Raw genomic sequence first — 22027 nt, forward strand, 5'->3', positions numbered from 1 at the left:
AAAGGTGAGTACATTCTAGGTCCACATATGAGTGCCAAGTCAAGCTGCAAGAGGCCAGCAAAGGTTGTTCTAGTAGGCAAGTAGAAACCAGTACAGAAAAGGAGGAAATATATCACCAAGATAGTTGGTATCTGTGGTCCTATAGCAGTGATTTTCAACCCTGTTTCACACTATTATCGGGAGAACTTTTAAGAAAACACCAATAACCAGGTCCCATACTCAGAGATTCTGGTTTAGTGTGCCTGCAATGGGACCTGTGCATAGTATCTTTTTTTAAAAATCTCATCAGATGGTTCTAATATACAGCTAGGATTGAGAACCACTGTCCTAGGGCCATTGTTTGATCTGATAGGCTGTGCTTTTTGTGTTCTGTAATGTATGGGGCAAGCAAAGGCTGACAGAGTCCCATTGGTGCCGCAAGGACCCACCCTCCTAGGAAGATTGCTGTTTTCCTAAACCACACAGTCATATCAGTGTAGTTTTTAATAAGACTTTACAATAAAGGAAATAAACACTTCTTGGCAAATACGACTCTGTCCTGTCAAACCAAGCCGTCTGTTAACTTTTGAGATTTGACACAAATTTTCACTTGTAAGAACAGATAAAGTTGTATTTTTCCTCTCTAATCTCTTCTTATTTCTAAGGATTCAGAAGAAAAGCCTCCCTTTTTAGGTATACTCAGAAGTAGCAGAGTATAAATTTTAACTGGCCAAAAAATTTCACCATATTTTCTTTTCTGTAGGAATTTCTTAAGTTCTTCCTTGTACTCTGAGCTCTGGAAATCAAATAATCTAGTTACTATGGCAGACTTTCTATGTGTACATTGCAACAAGTAGCTTGTTTCCTTTTTGAAAAGTATTGGATCAAAAGTAACAGCATCAAAAAAATATAAATTTAAATAGCAAAATAGTAAATTGTTAGCGTTGTATTTCAAAACAGAAAATTGGCTATGGTAAAATTTATAAGTAGGATAATTTTTAAATTTTAAATAATTCTCTTTTAATTTTAGGAAAGCAGAACTAGAAGAGACTGTGAGAAAGAAGATTGAGTTTGAGAGAAAAGCTCTACATATTGTTGAACAGCTTTTAGAAGAGAATATTACAGAAGAATTCTTAAGGGAGTGTGTATGTGTTGACAAATGATTACTTCTGTAGTATAAGATCTTTAAATCTATGCAACATGAAATTAGCTTGCATTATTGAAATTTTTGAATCTGTTCTTAGTCACCACATGCAGGTAACATGCTATATCATTCATGCATTTTTAAAATAATTATGCATTCTTTGTATAATGATTGTAAATGCGCTAATGGAAAATAACATGCATATTTTACCCCTTAGTTGTAATTGTGTTCTAACCAGTCTGCTAATATCATTTGATTTTCATCATTTGCACTAATGATCCCAGTGTTATTTTCCATATTCTATATGTTGTCCTCTTTTAGTAACAGAAGATTGTTATTTTTGTTAATGTAATTCCATTAACTTGCATAGTTTAAAAACCTGACAGATATTTTTTTTTATGATTTAACATATAACGAGAATTATAATCTGCATTAATTTTTTTGTTTTAATTTTTTTGTTTTAACGGCCTTATTACATTAAAATTTTAAAAGGAAATTTCTATTATATCCTCATAATCCTTAAGGAAAAAGAAATGGAAAATTAAAACTCAGCTTCTATAGCAAAAATAATTCTTAGTGTGGTTCAGATTTTTCTAAACAAGAGGAAAATAAATATGACAATATTTAAATTGATATAGGTAACTGCATCAGAATCTACCTACATGATGACTCTAAAGAAGATAAACAAAACCTGAAATGCTTCATTTGAAACAAGTACCTTGTGTTATTGTCAATAAAAAGTTTTTCAGCCCCTGCACAAACAGAAAACCTTCAAAAATCTTAAGAGTTAAGATTATTTGAACATGAAGATGTCAATGGGAAAAATTTGGTGTTAGCTTGTAACTATCACTTTACCATTCTCCTATAGTTTTTTCAGAAGCTAGAAGATTTTACACAAAAATTTGTTCAGGAGTCACAGTGACACCTTTCATATACTTTGTGTTTTAAGATTGTGCTTTAAAAATAGGTAAAATTATATCATTATTTTATGTGGTTTTTTTGAATAATACTTTTAAAAAAATAAAATATGCTATTAGTATTTTGCTTTGGTAAAGCAATCAGAAAAGCACCATTTCTTCCTCCTGTCCCAGAATTAGTTCATGAACTATGTAAGATGCATAGTCTACTGTGGCAGAAGTTTTTTTGTTGTTCTTTTTAAAATAATTGCTAACTTTTTTGAGTACTTACTATGTATCAAGCACTTTTCAAAGTTCTTTTTCTTCTATGATTCTAACATCAAATCTATGAGCTAGGTACTATTGTTATCCATGTGTTTTCAGATGAGATCTATGGGGCCTAGAGAGCTGATAGATGAGCTTTTTTCCAATAATCTGGGGGGATGCCCCTTTCATTTTATTACAGGGGAAGTTTATCACGCCTGCTCACTACAGCGATGTCGTGGATGAGCGTTCTATTATCAAGCTCTGTGGTTACCCCTTATGTCAAAAGAAGCTAGGAATTGTAAGTAATTTTTTTAAATATAGGCTTTTAATTTTTATATTCAACAAAATACTTTGTAGAAAGAATAAGAAGTGAAACTGTGGTCATAAACTAATGACATGGGTTAGCCAAACATATGATATGGCGATAACTTAATTTTGTAGCATAAGTTCAAGTTTATTACTTGAATTCTTTTGTAAGCCTACTTTCTTTTATTTAGGTACCAAAACAGAAATACAAAATTTCTACCAAAACCAATAAAGTCTATGATATCACTGAAAGAAAGGTAAGTTTAAAGGCTTTTTTCAGTTCGGCAGTTAATTTTTAATATTATACTAAATGAAACTCTAAAAATAAAATCTTTTTAAATAAAAATAAAATGTTTAAAATCTTGCCTTTTAGAAAATAGTCATGTTAAAAGTTTTTCATTTATAAGTATTTCAAACAAGGTGTTTAAAAATCTCTTATGATTTAATTAATACTGGAACATTTGAAAATTAAAAGTGTATATTGGAGCAAATTCAGGCAAGTAAGACATGGAACAAAATAGAGAAGAATAGACTCACCACAAATGTGGGCACTTGGTATATGACAATAGATCAGTGGAGAAAGGATGCATTACCCAATAAATAGTACTGGCACAATTAATTATCTATGTGGAAGAAATGAAAATTGACCTTTATCTCAATGTCTATTCAAAGATCAATTTTAGGTTAATTAAGGACCTAAGTGTAAAAGACAAACCTTTTTAAAGACAGTTTCAGAGAATTATCTTTATAAACTTGGACTAGAGAGAATTTCTGAAATAAGATAGGAAATTATAGACTGTAGGGGAAAAACTGATAAAACTTTCTTAACTTAAAATTTGAAACGTTTGCTCGTAAGTTTCCAAAACAAAAGTGAAGACATAAGCTACAAATCAGGAGTTAATATTTCTCATATCTGACTGCAAATTCATAACCAAAATATAGAATTTATAAGAAAAAGACAAACAACCTAATAGAAACATTTTATAGAAGGAGATTGAATGACTAATTAACATATGAAAAGGTGCTCAACCTTACCAGTAATCAGGAAAATAGCAAATAAAAACACATTGTTACGTTCTCAGAGCCCCCAAATTAACAAAATTATAAAAATCTGACAGTATTAGTAACTGTGTACTTCTGGTGAAATAAAGAGTGGTAAAACTTGTTTGAGAAACTGGCATTATTTAGTAAAGTCAAATTTGTACATTCTTTATGAACAAGCCTTTCCATTCTTTGGTATATAGCCTAAGGAAATTCTTGCTCATGTCCACAGGTATATATGTATATGAATGTTCCTAGTTGGATAAACAAAATGTGGTATATACATAGAATGGAATATTATTTAGCCTTTAAAAGGAAAGAAATTCTGACACATGCTACAACATGGATGAAATTTAAAGACATGTTAAATGAAATAAGCAGTACAAAAGGACAAATAATATGATTCCACTTATATGAGGTAACATATAAGTAGTAAAATTAAGTAACATAAGATAGTAAAATTCATGGAGACAGAAAGTAGAATGGTGGTTGTCAGAGGTAGAAATGAGGAGTTATTGTTTAGTCGGTGTAGAGTTTCAGTTTTGCAAGGTAAAGAGAATTCTGCAGAGGGATGGTGGTGATGGTTGCACAACAATGAGAGGTACTTGAGATTTGACCTGTACAGTTAAATATGGTTAAGGTGGTAAATTTTGTGTATTTTACCACAATTTCTTAAATTTTAAAAATCATAAAAAAAAGAAAATTGTTCGTAGTAACATTGTAGTGATAACAAAAAAAACGAACACAATTATCCATAAACAAATAAAGGGTAGTGTACTTAAATGGAATGTAATAGTGTAAATGGATAAACTACAGCTACATAAATGAATCTCAAAAACATAATGTGGAAAAAAGATAAGAATATATAATATGATTCCATTTAGGCAAAGTTTTAAGAGTAAGCAAAACTGAATGATAGATTTCGTAGGGATATGTATATAAGTAGCAAAACTTAAAGGAAAGCAAGGGAATGAGTAACACCTAATTTATGATAATGGCTACCTCTGGGGAATGTGGAAAGTGATGCCATCAGGGAGGGTCACATAGTGGCCATCAAAGGTGCTATACTTTTTTCTTACCTTGGGTGATAGATTCATGGGTTTTCATTTTATTTTTGAACTATATATTTATGTTTTATACTCTCTTCTGTAACTAAGTTGTGTTTCACAATAAGGAAATAAATTGCTAGTTTTAAATTTTTCTTTTCAGTGTTTTTGCAGCAATTTTTGTTATAGAGCATCTAAGTTTTTTGCAGCACAAATTCCTAAAACTCCAGTATGGATTCGAGAAGAAGAAAGGTAATTTAAATCATTATGTGTACATTTGTTCATGTGTTCTAAAAATTTCTTCTTTTTGAGATATGCAGAAAATTGGTCGAGTTTTCTTTGGAATGTTACCATTGTATCCATTTTAATTGTGGGGAAATGGTTATATTTTAAGTATAGCTGTTAAGGATTTTACACTTAAAATCAGAAAATTAATGCATACAAATGTTATTTGTTTGTTGTTTTAGCTTTAATCACAAAACTTGAACTTTGCTTCCTCCTATACCAATTATTTATTTTAATTCTATTAATAGTCCTGCAGTAAGAATGTTAAATTTTTTTGGAAGATACTGGATCTTGGGATCCAACTGAACTCATTTTGTCCTTAGGAAACTGTGTACTATGGTTAAAAAGTTCAGGTTACTAATTCATTCAATCTTTATTAAAAATCAGTATAATATTTTATAATTTAAAGAATCCCAATCGAGAGTCATTTTTAGCCAAAAGCATTTAAGGACAGTCCTGGGATTTTGCCTCTTGGGAAATATTTAAACATTTATAACATTTTAGTAGTTGCTGAATTTGAGAGGAAATGTATTATTGTGGGGCAAATGGAATAATAATATTAAAAAGGTAACAAAAATTATTGTTATATAATTAAACTATATGGTCTAGAAATTCCAAAAACTTAATGAGATAATGTCCCAAGTAATTCATGCTTGATAGAGACTATTATAACACAAGGCAGTGTTATTTGTGGTAAAATAGTTAGGATCTATGCTAAATAAAATCAATGACATGAATGTGGTAAGATGCAAGTTCACTAAAGATTTTTGCCTAAACAAAACTCTTAGTCTTATCAGATGTACACGGTAATATGACACTCCCGTAGGTTCCACTAGCATCAGTTGTACTGATGACAGTATCTTCGTTGGCAGACACCTTTATCTGATGGTCCAATCCTCTGTGGTTTAGAATATGTAAAACATACCACTCTATGTCCTTTGTTACTTGAATAAAATATCATGAAGACTAAATTGTTCATCATTTCTCCACCAGCGTGACTTTCTTGGAGGATAAAAGATTGTAGCATTGTCCAAATTGACTGAGAAGCTGAGAGCAGCTATTAAACTCACCTTTTTCTCTTAATATTTCTTTCACCAGAGCTGCCCATTGCCTCCTTCGCCCTGTGTCAGCAGCATATTTCATTTCCCACGTTATCTTCTCTACTTCTTAAATTTAGGCCTCTCGTTTAGCCAATCCTTGGAACTGCTTCAAAACCATTTATCAAACTACGTTTCCTGTGATCTCTGTTTTCTTCAAATATAGTTATTGGTACTTCCTTTAGCTAATTTAAAACAGTTCTTCCCTCTAACCTTTACCTAAAATCTTACTATTCTATGTTCAGAATGCCCACTTTTTCCCTAAAACGTGAAGCTCTGTCACTTTCTATTTGTGATTCTTGAAATTCTACCTTATCTATATGCCCTTCCTTTCCTCACTAAAAAAGAAAGAGGAAAATGGCCTTGGTTTCCCTGAACTAATCAATTTAATTTTCATTCAAAGTGTTTATGTCATATGTGCTTAGTACCTGGCAGGCTGCACACAGTATAAAGCCCAACCTGTAAGTTTAAATTTAAGTCCCAATGGGATGGCAAAACAGATACATGTGAGTAAAACAAATTTGTATTTATTCTAATGGGGACCTGTAATATAAGTTAGCGAGAATAAAGCATTGCATAATGAGAAACTACAAGCACACATGAGAAAATAAACTTGTATGAATGGGTAAGAGTGTTGGAAGTAGATAGTGAGAACATTAGCTCACTTGAAATAAAGGGTATCTTTCGCGAAAAAAATAGAAGATAATGATAGGTAACAAAGGACCATGTTAAATTTGGTATATCCTCAAGTATTGGGGAACCATCGGGTGTTTTTGAACAGAATTTAATCTGGCATTGGTCTACAAAATGAATTCAAGAAGAAGGGATCATAGTTAAAGAGCTGAAAGGGTCCTTAGAGATCTTTTAATCCAACCTCTTTATCAAATTCAGAAAGAGTAAGTGTATTTTTTAAGCTAGTGATAGATTCCAAACCAGGCCTGGATTCATCATATTCCACTTGATTGGAAGTAACCGGTGAGTAATCTATAATATACAACGGTCACATTGTACATAGTGTGACTATAGCCCTTATTTATGTTTAATACTTGTCATTATATAACCATATCAGTATCTTTTATATCTGGATGCATCAGTGTTACCTTAATTTCTAAATTCTTACAGGCAAAGATGTCAATTTATTTAATGAAGCCACTAGAGGTCACTGTGTTTTCACAGAGAATGTTTGACGTTTTTAATGTGTGTTAATGATCAGAATCCTAGAATTCAGTATTCCTTTAAAAAGCTTGTCTAGCTATTGCAAAAATAAGCTCAACAGGAATGTGATATTTTAAAGAAAGCCTTTTCATATATGGTAGGGGATATAACATTCAGAACCAATTTATTTTAAAGGGGAAAAATGGTTTAAATGGAGGCATTTAGTACTTAATGCAGAGATTTTTATTAGCTTAAAAGTGAGTCATAAAAATTACATCCCATTAATTTTAACTGTAGTTATTTTATTAATATTGATTATTTTAGTATTAACTGTGGAATATTTAATAATCATTATTTAAAAATAAGAATAAATATTAAAATCCACTCAAAGAATTAGATATTCTAGTACAATGACTTCCAAAATTTTTGACCACATAGTAAATATTTTACATTATGATCGAACACATACATGTAACTGAAATAAAAGCTTTAAGGAACCTTTCCTTACTACATGAAAAGGCTCTGATATTTTGTACTGTTACTTTTTAAAAATGCTGGTAACCAGCCACTTAATTGGTTGGTGCTGATCTGCAGTTTTCAGAGCACTGTTCTGTTGGATCTAGCTTCGGTGTTTTGTTGTTTTATTATAGGAAAGTCTGTTATCAACACTAAGCCTCAGTTTCCTCATTTGTAAAGTAGAAAGTTACATTTAATCTTAGTTCCCTTTAGTTCTGATCTTTTACAGTTCTAAGTCACTGCTGTTACAGTGAAAGTTTTTACTTATAAAGGTGATTCCTAGATAAGGAAATTTTTTACTTATAAAAGTGATTAAAATTATTAGCATAAGACTAGGGAAATTTATACTTCCTTGTCCTTGTAGGGAAGTCTGTCTCATTTAAGAATATAGAATAAAAGTTACTTAAACAATTTGAACTCTTCAGTTTGTAAAGATGAAGGCTGATAAAAGATTGGATCAAAGTTTTTAAATTATGTAAGAAAACCAGGAATGCTTTATACTATGTCCAGGACTACTTGAAGTTGACGTCTGTAGGGATACCATGATTTTACACACCATTTGAAATAGAATATTGAATTTGACACAGTTGGTGTTTCTTACATTATTGTGAAAGCAAATATAAATTTATTCACCAGGTTCTAAAATACTAAAACCTCTAAAATGTAGTGTCTCTTAAAATTTATAAGACATTGTTTTATACCATAATAAGCTTACTGTCTCATTGGTTAAAAAAAAATTGTATAAATAGATTTAAGAAAGATTTAGACAAATTCATGAATTCTAGCTCCATAATTCTATTGCGGCTTTCAAGTCAGAAAGGGCCTTAGGGTTTTCTAGGCCTTTGTTTTTTTATTAAGATATGAAAAAATATCTGGAGTATCTTTCTGATGTTATGAAGAGCAGCAGTACTTCTCACAAAATGTCTCCTATGCCCTGTCAAAGATAGAACATTGACCTAGATGGCCTGGGTCATGACGCAGTATGATGCTTCTCTTGTTATGAGTTAGAAATTTTTTACCCACTTGGTGGCCAGAAACAGACCACACAGTTTTGTTCCTCTGAGACTGTGCTCATTTAGATAGTCATATAGTAGCATTTTTAAATTCTGTTTGGTTGACTGTAGGTTCTGACAAATCTTTGAAGAAGGGGAGTTTCTTGAGTTGTAACCTAAAAAATCAGGAGTTAAAACTAAGAAGGAAGGACAAATGTTGAGTAGCAAGTTATGATTTAAAAGATCAAATTGGGGTGAATGGTTAATGCTGACAGAGCTAAAAGCGCCATCATGTGGCTCAGAGTAGGGGATTTTCACACATACTTCTCGGCAATAAACATAGTGTAATCTCAGAGGGTGCGGAAGCCAAAAAAACCTCTGCAGAACAACTTCTGTAACCTCTTCCTGAATAACCACCTCTGTTGCTTGGTATACAGAATAAAAACTTTCTGAAACAGGTTTTAACATGTCTCAAATTGTATTTGAAAAATTCCCACTACAGGGGCAATTGGCTATAGCCTGCTGCTTCTGTTGGTTTCTATGTGGTACACGTATTCTAAGTGATACAAACATATACATATACACATACATACATACACACAGGGTTTTTGGGCATGGTGTTTCTACTTTTAGGTTTACTTTGCTAAATTTACAATGATCTAATTTAGACTTTAATGAAACTAATACGAAAACATGAAAAACAAGCTTGATTGTATTCTTTAATATTATTACTTATTTTTGTTCTTTAAATTGAGCTTATCACAATTAAGTTGTGAATTATCTCCAGGGTAACATACTTTGAAAGGAATGGAAGATACTTAGAGCAAAGAGAAATGATACTTTTAACAAAAACTTTTACATTTCATCTAAAAAAGGATAGAAAAAAAAGAGCAACATAACTAGGTGCCTCATTCTGTCTAAAACAGCTCATAGAAAAAACAAACTGAAGTTTTATATTGAATTTTTTATCCAATACCTCATTAAATTTAAATTCAGTTTATTTTAGTGTCAGATACCATTCTCTATTTTACAAATTGGGAATCAGGGAGAGTATGAAGGTCACTCATAAAATATCTAGAAACAGCATTTAGTGCACTTTTCTTAACCTGTAGTCAGAAAATGAAAGGAGAAGAAAATAGTAGCTTGTAAAGTATATTGAGTTTCTATGAGAGGGTGTAAGCAAAGGTAGTATCCTCACAAGTTTTTTTGTTTTTTTCTGGCTTTAGTTAGAGGCAGCATGTTGTAGAAAGAGCTTAGACTTCGAAAGACCTAAATTCAAATCCTAGATTTATTACTTGTTGGCTGTATTGACTTTAGGAAGTCAATTAACCACCAAAGCTTTTTCCTACACTATAAAACGTTACGTAAATTATGAGAGGATTAAATGAAACCACCTAGCAGAAAGTGGGGAGATTAAAAAAGTTCTGGAGATGGATGGTGGTGATAGTTGCAGAACAATGTGAATATACTTAATACCACTAAACTGTACAGTTAAAAATGGTTAAAATGGTAAGTTTTATATATTTTATCACAATTTTAAAAATCCACCTACCATATAGTAGTCACTTATTATACTCTAATTTTCCCCTTTCTTTAGAGATTGAATTTTCTTTTAATGTTTTTCTCAAAAAATATCAAGTTATGTACCTGGAGATTTATTAAATTATCTTGAATTGTATGTATGATTTAGATAGAATGTTTACATTTTGATTACCCCTTGATTCAACCATACTTGGACTTCATTCTTTTTTTGGACCTCATTATGTAGAACTATTCTGCCTCCAAGATCTTGATGAAATAAGAGCTTTCTGTCTCTGACCACAACCTCTATCTCATCTACAGCTATTACTCCTAAGTGTGCTTTGTGACCTCATTTTGACCTCCCGTCTCTACCGAGGCTCTATTCTTCTAGGTTTGCAGACCCTCATTAAACTTGTTTCCTTGAGCTCAACAGTCAGCACGTACAGTATTAACCATCTACCATGTCCACCTTTGCAAGCATCATGCTTTATATCTATGCCTAGGTTGCTGAACATTATTGGGTAAAGTTCTCAAATAAGACCATTAGCACTTTAGACAAGCTGTCTTATTTAATTCAGTCCTCACAACATGCCTGGGGAAGTTTTGCTACCCATTTTATTGATGATGGAACTGAGGCTCAGGTTAGGTTTAGTGACTCACCCAAGAACACTTGGCTCATATACGAGTATATAGATTTGGGATTTAGACCTAGACTTGGCACCAAATCCTGCTCTCTTACATTCCTTTGGCCCTGTTCCAGTTCATTCTGTCTCCAACAAATGTGTGCTGGGTTTTTTTTTCTTTGTTTCTTACTATCTGATACATTCAGACCTTTTCTCCTTTCCTTAAACTTTGAACCCAACCCCCAACTCATAGTAGATAATTTAACCTACTGCTTAATTGAAATGATTTGAGGGCATCCAACAGAACCTCCTTCAACATTATTTTCATTATATGCTCTCTCATTTCTCTGCCTCCTCGTTGCTGATTTAGTATCCTCTATCTTACTGATTCCGTTCTCCTCTCACCAAGGCTTTGCTTAATGATTTATTCCTATTTGCTTCCTCTTGCAAGCTCTTTCATACTGATTCTTTTCCTCTACTTTAAAAAGGAAAAAAAAAAATCCTGAAAAATATCCATTAAATTGAACAGTCCTATGGTAACTGGTGATGTTTGTTAGCAAGAGCCATTTTAGTAGAGTAATGCCTACAGATTCCAGGAGGAAGAGGGTTGATGGCTGAATAGGAGATAAGGAAATGAAAATGATGAGTGCAGACTATTTATTTATTTATTTTGAGTGCAGACTTTTTAAAAGAAGGCTTACAATGAAAGAGGCAGGGGCTGTATGATTGAAGGACAGAGTTTAATAAAGAGCATAGATTTGCTAAAAGGAAAGAAAAAAAGAGAGGTTTCTGGAATTAAAATACCAGAGTAAAATCTGTAGGATTAGCTTCAAAAGCCCTTATGCACAAACTATCTAATATTTTATAGACCCAGTTGAATCTGAAGCTATTCTTCATTGGCTCAGCAGGAAGTTTTTCTTCTCTAATTTTCTGTGGCAACTGATACGTCTCACCTGGGACTTAACCACATATTCTCTTGATTTATATGATGCAACAGTGTTATTGTTACAAGCCATGCTATTTGGGTTTGATTCCTGGCTTTACCACTTAGAAGCTGTGTGACTTTCCGCAAATTACTTATTTTAGGACTCAGTCTTTTTATCTATTCGTGGGTTGATGGTAGTAGCTACATCATTCTTATGAGGGTTAATATTTGTAAACCTATTAGAACACACATTTTCCTTCTACTAAATTGTAAGGTCTTTACAGATAGGAACCTGTTTGTATTAACATACATAGCATAGTCCATACATATAATAGAATAGCTCATAATTTTATTTTTGAAGGAATTTGTTGAATGATGGAATATACTCTGCATTTGCAGGTTAACCATTTAGTGTAAGAATCCAATTGAGAATCACTGTCTACACATACTTTTTTCCCTACAGGGATACTCAGACCCCTTTTAGGACGAAATGCCAGACAGTGGCATGGTACTAAACCTTGATAATTTTAGGCAGGAAGACTTGGGCGGGGATGTGGGATAGAAAGAGTGAGAGAACTACAAGTGAAAGTGGGAGGAAGTAGTCAACAGGCAATAAAACACTCTATTGTAAACGTTAGCATGTTATTTAGGCCAAAAAAATTCTTAATGGGAGTTATAAATATCCCAGGAGCAGTCGGGGCTAATCACCACCCAAGTAGTGTCTGTTGTTTCCTTTGAGCAACACCAAACCATGGTAGTGACTAGTTTTAGTGAGTGGGGAGAGGTAGAGTAAACAGAATAATTTGGATAATTGAGATAGATATGCCTCAATTTGTAGAGGGCCTAAGAAAGAAGGAAAAAATAGATTACATTTTTACTCCCAGGCAACTCACTACCATTGTCTTATTTTGCCTTTTCCTTCTAAATTTTTTACTATCGGTCTTGGAGAATTTTTGAACTGCAGGGGAGTCTCTAGAGCTGGGATGGCAAATATCGGTTACATCCTGTATGCCTCCTAATGTGTGGTACTGAGGAGTTTAATGGGAAAGCATGCCTTGGTCAGTTAGCAGTGCCTCCCGTAGCTAAGGAGAGGATTGCCAAGAGAGTCTGTTCCCTGCAGTGCCTTCTACGCTTGAGACTGAACAAAAGATGAATGGATTATCTAGGGAGTGGTTATATGATTGATGCTATGATGTTTATATATAAAAATACTTCTAACAGGCATTTGTGACTGGCAGCCTTTAAATGTCGTAACTCAAATGACTTCTGGTTCTATCTGTCCATTTAGCTTGATGTTTTTGTTTGTTTTTAATGTGACAGCAACATTTTTTTTTAATTTGATTGGGGAATATTGGGGAACAGTGTGTTTCTCCAGGGCCCATCAGCTCCAAGTCCTTGTCCTTCAATCTAGTTGAGGGCACAGCTCAGCTCCAAGTCCAGTTGCCATTTTCAATTTTTAGTTGCAGGGGGCGCAGCCCACCATCCCATGTGGGAATTGAACTGGCAACCTTGTTGTTCAGAGCTCTTGCTCTAACCATCTGAGCCATCCAGCTGCCCTAGCTTGACTTTTTTCATCGAAGATTTTTATACTATCATGGCCTTTGTTGCAGCAGCCCTGTTTTGCCCTTTAAATGGGATTTATGCTCAGTGCCTTAGCTTCTCTTTAGTACATTTAGTTCCTTATGTTTACTTTTTTTCTATTAATTGACTTTTTAGAAAAATTTTAGGTTCACAGCAAAATGGGGAGAAAGGTACAGAGATTTCCCATATGCCTCCTACCCCCACATAAATCATAGCCTCCCCATTATCAACACCCCACTAAAATGGTACATTTATTACATTTGATAAGCTTACATCGACACGTCATTTTCATCCAAAGTCCATGGTTTGCATTAGGGTTCAGTCTTGGTGTTATACATTTTTTGGGTTTGGACAAATGTATAATGACTTGCATCCACCATTTACAATACCATGCAGAGTAGTTTTGTAGCCTTCAAAATCCTCTGTGCTCTACCTCCTCATTTCCCACCTCCCTACCCCCTGATCTTTTTACTGTTTCCAGTTTTACTTTTTCCAGAATGTCATATGGTTGGAATCCTACAGTATGTAGCCTTTCAGATTGGCTTCTTAGTAATATGCATTAAAGTTTCCTCCATGTCTTTACATGGCTTGTTATCTCATTTCTTTTTAACACTGAATAATATTCTATTGTCGATGTACCACAGTTTATTCATTCACCTACTGAAGGACATTTTAGTTGCTTCCAAATTTTGGCAGTTGTAAATAGAGCTGCTATAAACATCCATCTGCAGTTTTTTGTGTGGACATAAGTTTTCAACTCTTTTGGGTAACTACCAAGGAGCATAATTTCTGGATTGTATGGTAAGACTATGTTTAGTTTTGTGAGAACTGTCTTCCAAAATGGCTGTACCATTTTGCATTTCCACCAGCAATGAATGAGAGTTCATCCTCACATCCTCACAAGCATTTGATTTCAGTGTTCTGGATTTGGCTATTCTAATAGGTGTGTAGTGGTATCTCATTTTTGTCTTAATTTGTATTTCTTTGATGGCATATCAGAGCATCTTTTCATATGCTTGTTTGCCATCTGTATATCTTCTTTTTTTATGTATATGTATCTTCATAGGTGAGGTATGTGTTAAGGTCTTTGGCCCATTTTTTAATTGAATTGTTTGTTGTTTTATTGTTGCGTTTTTAAGAGTTCTTTGATATTTGGATAACAGTTCTTTATCAGATCTTTTGCAAATATTTTGTCCTCGTCTGTGACTTGTCTTTTTATTGCTAGTATCTTTTGCAGAACAGAACTTTTTAATTTTAAAAAAGTCTAGCTATCAGTGCTTCCTTTCATGCATCATGCCTTTGGTGTCATATCTAAAAAGTCATCTAGGTTTTCTCCTATGTTATCTTCTAGTAGTTTTATACTTTTGCATTTTACACTTTGGTCTGCGACCCATTTGGAGTTAATTTTTATAAAGGGTGTAAGGTGTGTGTCAGGATTCATTTTTTTACTTGTGGATGTCCAGTTGTTCCAGCACCATTTGTTGAAAAGACTATCTTTTCTCCATTGTGTTGCCTTTGCTCCTTTGTGAAAGATCAGTTGATTATATTCATGTGGGTCTATTTCTGGGGCTCTCTATTCTATTCCAATTATCTATTCTTTCTCCAGTACCACACTGTCTTAGTTACTGTAGCTTTATAGTAAGTCTTGAAGCCAGATAGCATCAGTTTTCCGGCTTTGTTCTATTCCTTCAATATTGTGTTAGCTATTCTGGGTCTTTGCCTGTCCATAAAAACTTTATAATCAACTTGTCAATATCCACAGAATAATTTAGTGGGATTATGATTGGATTGCATTGAAGCTACAGATCCAGTTGAGAAGAACTGACATCTTGACAATATTGAGCCTTCCTATCAATGAACATGGAATATCACTCCATTTATTTTTCATTATATATTTACTTTTATTTAATCAGTTTTGTAGTCTTTAGAAGGCACTTTTTCTGAATCACTTCAGAATGTTTTACAGAGTTTTCCTGTCCTCTTGGATTCATTTACTATTGTTCCTTTTTATATTTGGGTTTCTAAGAGCTTTTTCCTCCTCCTCTTTGATATCTGTATGCCCAGCCAATTGTAATTTCTGGTGTTGCATAGCAAAATACAGTTAACTTAAATCACCTGATGTACATAGTTCACATTTATACTACAATACAACTGCTTCCTCAGAAATTAGGGCAAAAAGTCTTATTAATAATATAAAGATGTACAAGAGAATTATAGTGCATAATCTCTGCTCTCAAGGTTTGTAGTCTAGTTAAAAAACCAAAAATAAATATATGAAAAATATGACATTTAGATAATAATTCTAGTATTAGGTCATAGAAGAATACATGATTAATTTAAATTGATGACTTTGGAATTTAGAGAAGGGAGTGATTTATATTAGCAGGCTAGTCGGGGAAGACTGTATTGGGCTCATGGAATTTGAACTTAGTTCTGAAATATGAGTAAATTCTAAATAAGAGAGAGACATTAATCCAGATTTGTTATGGGTGAGTTTCACGATACTTTGTCTCTTAATTTTTTTCTTAAAATCTTTATATGAACTATTTCCTTTTAATTATTTTTCATATCCAATGTAATTATAAACACTTGAAAGTGTTTGACATATCAGTTGCCTTCAGTTTTCTATTTCTGTGTTTTTGTCACAGGCATCCTAATTTTCTGCTGCTACAGGAAGGAAACAGGTATGGTTGAATCAGTATCACTTACCTCCTATATATTCATGTTAATAGAAACATTAAGAGTAAACCAAGTGATAGGAGCCCTTGGACTTGCTGTGCTCATGCATTATGTAAGTGCCCATTCTAGTCCACACAAAGAAATATTTGCCTTGTACAGCTTTTTCTTTTGTGATGGTAAGATGATGTGTTTGATCTGTATGATTTATTGTACAGCTGTTTCTACCAAGGAAGTCTAATTGAACCTGTTGAAATATGACACAAACACAGCTTCTATCCGAGATATTGTGCTACTTTGTCAACTAGATTGTACCAATTATATTTGTTGAAAGGTTTTTATACTCTTATTTTTTTGGATTTCAAAACAGTACTATATCAATTATTTAATTATTTGAAAGAGTGTCTAAAACATTAATAGAAATTCTAAGTTGTGTTTTTTTCCTAAACTCTCCTCGTGCTGTTGCTTGCCCAACTATAATCATGTCTCAAAACACATCCTTTTATATCCCAGAATAAATTTCCCTGGTTATTAGTCACTACTGTAGTTACATAGACTGGAGCACCAGTGAGAGATACTTATTTATTGATGTATAGCTGTAATTTATAATTTTCAAAGTCGTATAAAAAACATAATTACCTTTAAATTCCAAGAGAAAGTATGAAATATATGAAAGTTTAATTGTTCTAATTTTTTTGAAATTATACTTACAAGAGTCAAGTCCCATTACTATCTAGGCTAGATTCTAACTAAAAAAATACCTAATACTGAATAAACTTGTCATTGTTTCTCCATTTCAATCCACAACCTTACTTTCAACTTTTTTTTTCTTTTACAAATCTCTTCCCGCAGCATGCTTCTTTTTTTTTTATTGCTGCATTATTTTATTTTAAAAAATCATTTAAAAAAATTTAATAGCCTTTTTGGGGGAGCATTTTTAGGTTTGCAGAAAAATTGTGTAAAAAGTAGAGAGTTCCCACATACCCTGTCACTACCCTCTGCATATGTGCTTCTTGGCTCAGAATCCGTCTCTCTTTTAAAGTTCTGATACGTGCATTTGCTTGATAGTAACTGCTCACCTATTCCTTTTTATCTCAAGTTTGTATAGACAAAGCTATTCTGCCTTCACTCTTTCATAATTCTTAATGTTTTTAAAACCTAATCTGAAAATTGAAGAACTCTATTCAAAGGGGAAAACTGTTGTCTTTTATTGTTAGCATTATGTTGTAACTCTAGATTTTCAAATACAAGTATCTTTCATCGATAAACATTGATTTGCCAACTTTATTTTCTGCTGTGACTTTCTTGTATGTTTCATTCTGTGTAATTTTCTATATAACTATTACCCAAATTGGAAAATGTTTAAACATCTCTTATCTTTCAAAGCCTAAAGAGTTCCTATTATTTACATATATATGTGTATGTATGTTTACATATATATATATATATATATATATATATATATATATATTTTTTGGAAACCACTAATGAAGTTTTCAAAAGAAAACCATTTTACCATTTTTAAAAAAGGATATATAAAACAGGCACAGAAATGGAATAGGCCAAAATCAGAATAATTCAGTAGGATGGAATTATCAAGTGTTTTTTTTCCTTTTTGTTGTATCCTTTTAACACTTTTTAAATAATTGGGGAAAAAAGACAAGGAAAGAAGAGAACTATATCAGATAAGTAAGATGTAGAGAAAATATGGAATTAGAGCTTTCTGAAGTGTGTGTGTGTGTGTGTGTGTGTGTGTGTGTACATGCTTATATAAATATAAGCTTGTAAATAAGGCTGTGCCTAGGGAATAAAAATTTCCAAAGGAAATTTTTACCTTGGAAGGTACAAAGTATAAGTACTTTGGGACATTCTGCTTTTCTGTTATAGTTATTTTATTTCTTTCCTTCTACAGTGGCCATTCTGGCGAAGAAGTACAGTTATGCAGTGAGGCCATTAAAACATCAGATATTGACAATCCTGGCGATTTTAAGAAGCAGTATGAATCTAGTTCTTCTAGCACTCATAGTGACAGTAGCAGTGATAATGAGCAAGACTTTGTTTCCTCCATTCTACCAGGAAACAGACCAAATGCAACGGGTGTAAGGCCACAGCTGCACAAAAAAAGCATAATGAAAAAGAAAGCTGGTCAAAAAGCTAACTTCAAGCAAGAAGACAAAGAACATACAGTAATAGAAGTCACTGAGCAGTTAGGCCATTGCAAATTAGATAATCAGGAGAAAGCTGCTGCTTGTGAACTTCCTTTACAGAAAGTAAATACTCAGATTTCTTCAAGTAGTTCTTTGCGAGAAAAATTAGAGGCTTCAGAAATTTGTGAAAATAAATACCATAGTTCAGAGATAACTCTAGTAGGCATAAGTAAGAAAAGTGCCGAGCATTTTAAGAGGAAATTTGCCAAATCAAACCAAGTTTCTAGGTCATCTTCTAGTTCAGTGCAGGTGTGTCCTGAAGTTGCAAAGGCAAGCTTACTTAAAGTTCTGAAGGAAACTTTGATTGAGTGGAAGACAGAAGAAACTTTGAGGTTTTTGTATGGTGAGAATTACGCGTCTGTGTGTCTGAAACTCTCTTCAGCCCCTCTGGTTAAAGAAGAACTTGATGAAGATGACATAAACTCTGACCCAGATAGTCATTCCCCTGCCTTGCAGGAATCTCAGGACAGCTTAGATGAGTCTTTGCCTTTTAGGTCCTCAGATACAGCCACTAAACCACTGCCAAGTTATGAAAACTTGAAAAAAGAAACTGAAACATTAAACCTAAGGATCAGGGAGTTTTATAGAGGACGATATATTTTAAATGAAGAAACCACCAAATCGCAAGACTCAGAAGAGGTATGTCTTCATGATGATGAGTTTTCCATGCTTCTAACGTATGGAATACTCACCATAGAAAATCTTGGAGCAGGAGGAAAAATACTGAAGAGAATTATGAAATTTTTAGAAGGCTTCTTTAGGCAGTCTGTGTTTTGGTTTAAAATGCCATCTCCAGGATTAGCATTACTATTTTTCCAAATAAGTTGAAGTTTGCCCCTGAAAATTTTCATAAATGTGGTACATTTTTCTCTAATGTAGAAATAGCCTAGAATTGTGGGACAAAGTTTTCTTTAAACCTAGTCCTGCATTTAATATGTAGAACCTCTAGAGAGACTTGCTTTTTTTTTTTTTTTTAAATTGGTATGCTTTCAGATTTCTATATGGGTTGCGTATCTTTGCGTATTTTATTTCCAATGTATGCAGTGGAGTAGACTTACTAGTTGAATGGTAAAGTATTTGTTTGGACATTTGTCAAGCATGTCCATTTAAATGAAAATAATATAGTAAAGAAGACTTATTAGGAAATGATGGACAGGAGACAATGGAAAGAGCATTTTCAGGTAGATCTAGATTTGAATATCTTCTATGGTATTTACTAGCTGTAAGAAAAGTTAGTTACTGGAGTCTGGTTTCTCATCTGTAAATGGGACTGACTGTAAATACTTCCCTTGCTCAGTTGTTACGAGTTTTAAAGAAAATATATACAAAGCGTTTATCACAGTGCCTGACATATAATTGGTACTCAGTCAAGAGGAGGTATTTGTAGAGACTAAATGTATGTCACTGAGATTGAGGGAGATTTTTTAGTATTTCTATTACACATTTTTGGTTGATGTGTAGTTTGGGAAATGAAGTCATTTGGCATGAAGAGGAGTAGGTGATAACTGTTTTTACCACAAAACTTTGTTACTAAAGATTTCTGAGTGAATGTAGTTCTAAATTTAATAACACATTTGGAGATTTAGAAAGAGGGTAAAGTGGAAATAATAGTAAAAATTTAGAAGTTTCTTATGTTTCTACAAAATGTTACCTAGCCCAGTACTGTATTTGAAATCACTTCAATTGTATTAATTAGACAGCATCCATAACTTTGATATTTAGCTTAGGGAAACATTGATCTCTGTCAGTCACTTGCGTAAACCTACCTTAGTATATCACTTGTTTTATCATTTTTGCGCCTATAAGCAGTAAGAAGAAAAAATTAATCCCTGAAATTTAACTGTTCCTGTTGCATAACATTTTAAAACCTTTTCATTGAAGTATAACACAAATAGTAAGTGTATACCTCATTGAATTACCACAAATGAACCCAGGCCAAGAAATTTAAGTAAACCAGAGCCCCAGTATGTCTCCTCGTCATTACCTCTTCTTTAGTAATTTCAAGGACTATGTTTTTAAATCTAGGCTCATAATCTTTGTCCTTTATGTAGAGAATTTAGTCCATTTACATTTAATGTCATAATTGATGTATTTAGGTTTAAATCTTCCATCTTGTTGCTTTCTGCATGGTACACTTGTTCTGTGTTCCTCTTTTTCGCTTCTTTGTATCAAATATTATTCCATTTTTTATCCTTTGTTATCTTGTTTGTATACATTCTTTTGCTGATTGTTAAGTGGTTACTCTAAAGATTAAAACCTGAATCTGTGTCTTATTAAAATCTAATGTAAGTTAATACTTTTATTGCTTCCTTGACAATTAGAACTTTAGAATTTTAACTCTATTTGCCCCCTCTTATGTGCTCTTATTGTGTATTGTTGTTCTCTCAAAATTTAAATCTTACATTTTAATCTTTGTGGTAATTCAATGAGGTGTCTGTCTATGGAGTTCTTACTTTTAAGTACTATATTTTTCAGTTGTAGGGTTTTCATTTGATTCTTTTATATAGTTTCCAGTTCGCTGCTGAAATTTGCAGTCTTATTTTTCTTTGATTATATTCAACAGAGTTATTTTAAAGAAAGCTGACCACTTTATTATCAGAATTTCTTGGTAGTTGATTTCTATGGGCTGTTTCAGATTTTGATCATATTGTCTTGTTTTCATATTGTTTTATTATGTGGCAAACATTGTATATTAAAAATTACAGAGATAACTTCAGACCTTGGCTGATGTTATCTTCCTCTCAAATGAATTTATGTTTGCTCCTGGCAGATGATTTGTAGCAGTCCCAAGTCACCTTTATCCAATCAGGAATTAATGATAATTTGAAGTTGGGCTTCACACCCTGTAAGAGCCAGCCTGTTTCCTAATCATTCCTACTCTGTGATCCAAGTTCTGGTCTCAAGCTTGGGGAGGGTTGCTAGTGCCTCTCCCTTGTCCCAAACTCTAATATTTCTTTTTTTTTTTCTTTTTAAAGATTTTATTGGGGAAGGGGAACAGGACTTTATTGGGGAACAGTGTGTACTTCCAGGCTTTTTTTCCAAGTCAAGTTGTTGTCCTTTCAGTCTTAGTTGTAGAGGGCGCAGCTCAGCTCCAGGTCCAGTTGCTGTTGCTAGTTGCAGGGGGCACAGCCCACCATCCCTTGTGGGAGTCGAACCGGCAACCTTGTGGTTGGGAGGACGCATTCCAACCAACTGAGCCATCCGGGAGCTCAGCGGCAGCTCAGTTTTAATTGCAGGGGGCGGAGCCCACCATCCCTTGCGGGACTCAAGGAATTGAACTGTCAACCTTGTGGTTGAGAGCCCGCACTCCAACCAAATGAGCCATCCGGGAGGCAGCTCAGCTCAAGGTGCCGTGTTGAATCTTAATTGCAGGGGGCAGAGCCCACCATCCCTTGCAGGACTCAAGGAGTCGAACCGGCAACCTTGTGGTTGAGAGCCCACTGGCCCATGTGGGAATCGAACCGGCATACTTCGGAGTTAGGAGCATGGAGCTCTAACCACCTGAGCCACCGGGCTGGTCCCCAAACTCTAATATTTCCTAGAAAAGCAGTGCTCAGGTTCTCAGTATCTATGTTACCTCGTCTGAAATTAGTCAGTGCCCTCTCTGGAATTACCTTCTCCAGAATCTAAGGCCATAATTCTTTACTACCTTGTTAGCTCTCTAATGCTTTCAAACATATGTGGGTTTTTTCCCAACTTTTTCAGTTCTCAACAAGAGGGGTGGTTTAAATTGTCTGCCATTTCTGGAAGTGGAATTCCCCATAATATAT

General features: G+C 33.6%; 1 protein-coding gene across 7 annotated transcripts in view; it reads left to right on the forward strand.

The window, feature by feature from the left end:
• Window positions 1–22027, forward strand: part of RPAP2 (RNA polymerase II associated protein 2) — a 117008-nt gene that overhangs the window by 4562 nt on the left and 90419 nt on the right. For 6 of the 7 annotated variants that reach the window (XR_012497300.1, XM_019752922.2, XM_074335131.1 and 3 more), the window contains 6 exons: window positions 1010–1124; window positions 2486–2584; window positions 2784–2849; window positions 4843–4931; window positions 16023–16058; window positions 17963–18896. Coding sequence is in view for 6 of the 7 variants with exons in the window: in XM_019752922.2 (XP_019608481.2) it covers window positions 1010–1124; window positions 2486–2584; window positions 2784–2849; window positions 4843–4931; window positions 16023–16058; window positions 17963–18896 (1339 nt within the window). In the remaining variant the exon portion in view is untranslated. Of the gene's footprint in view, window positions 1–1009; window positions 1237–2485; window positions 2585–2783; window positions 2850–4842; window positions 4932–16022; window positions 16059–17962; window positions 18897–22027 lie in introns of those variants that run through there. The other variant, XM_074335133.1, reaches the window with a different exon arrangement.

The sequence above is a fragment of the Rhinolophus sinicus genome, linkage group LG06 (genome assembly GCF_036562045.2).
Source record: "Rhinolophus sinicus isolate RSC01 linkage group LG06, ASM3656204v1, whole genome shotgun sequence".
Lineage (NCBI taxonomy): Eukaryota > Metazoa > Chordata > Mammalia > Chiroptera > Rhinolophidae > Rhinolophus > Rhinolophus sinicus.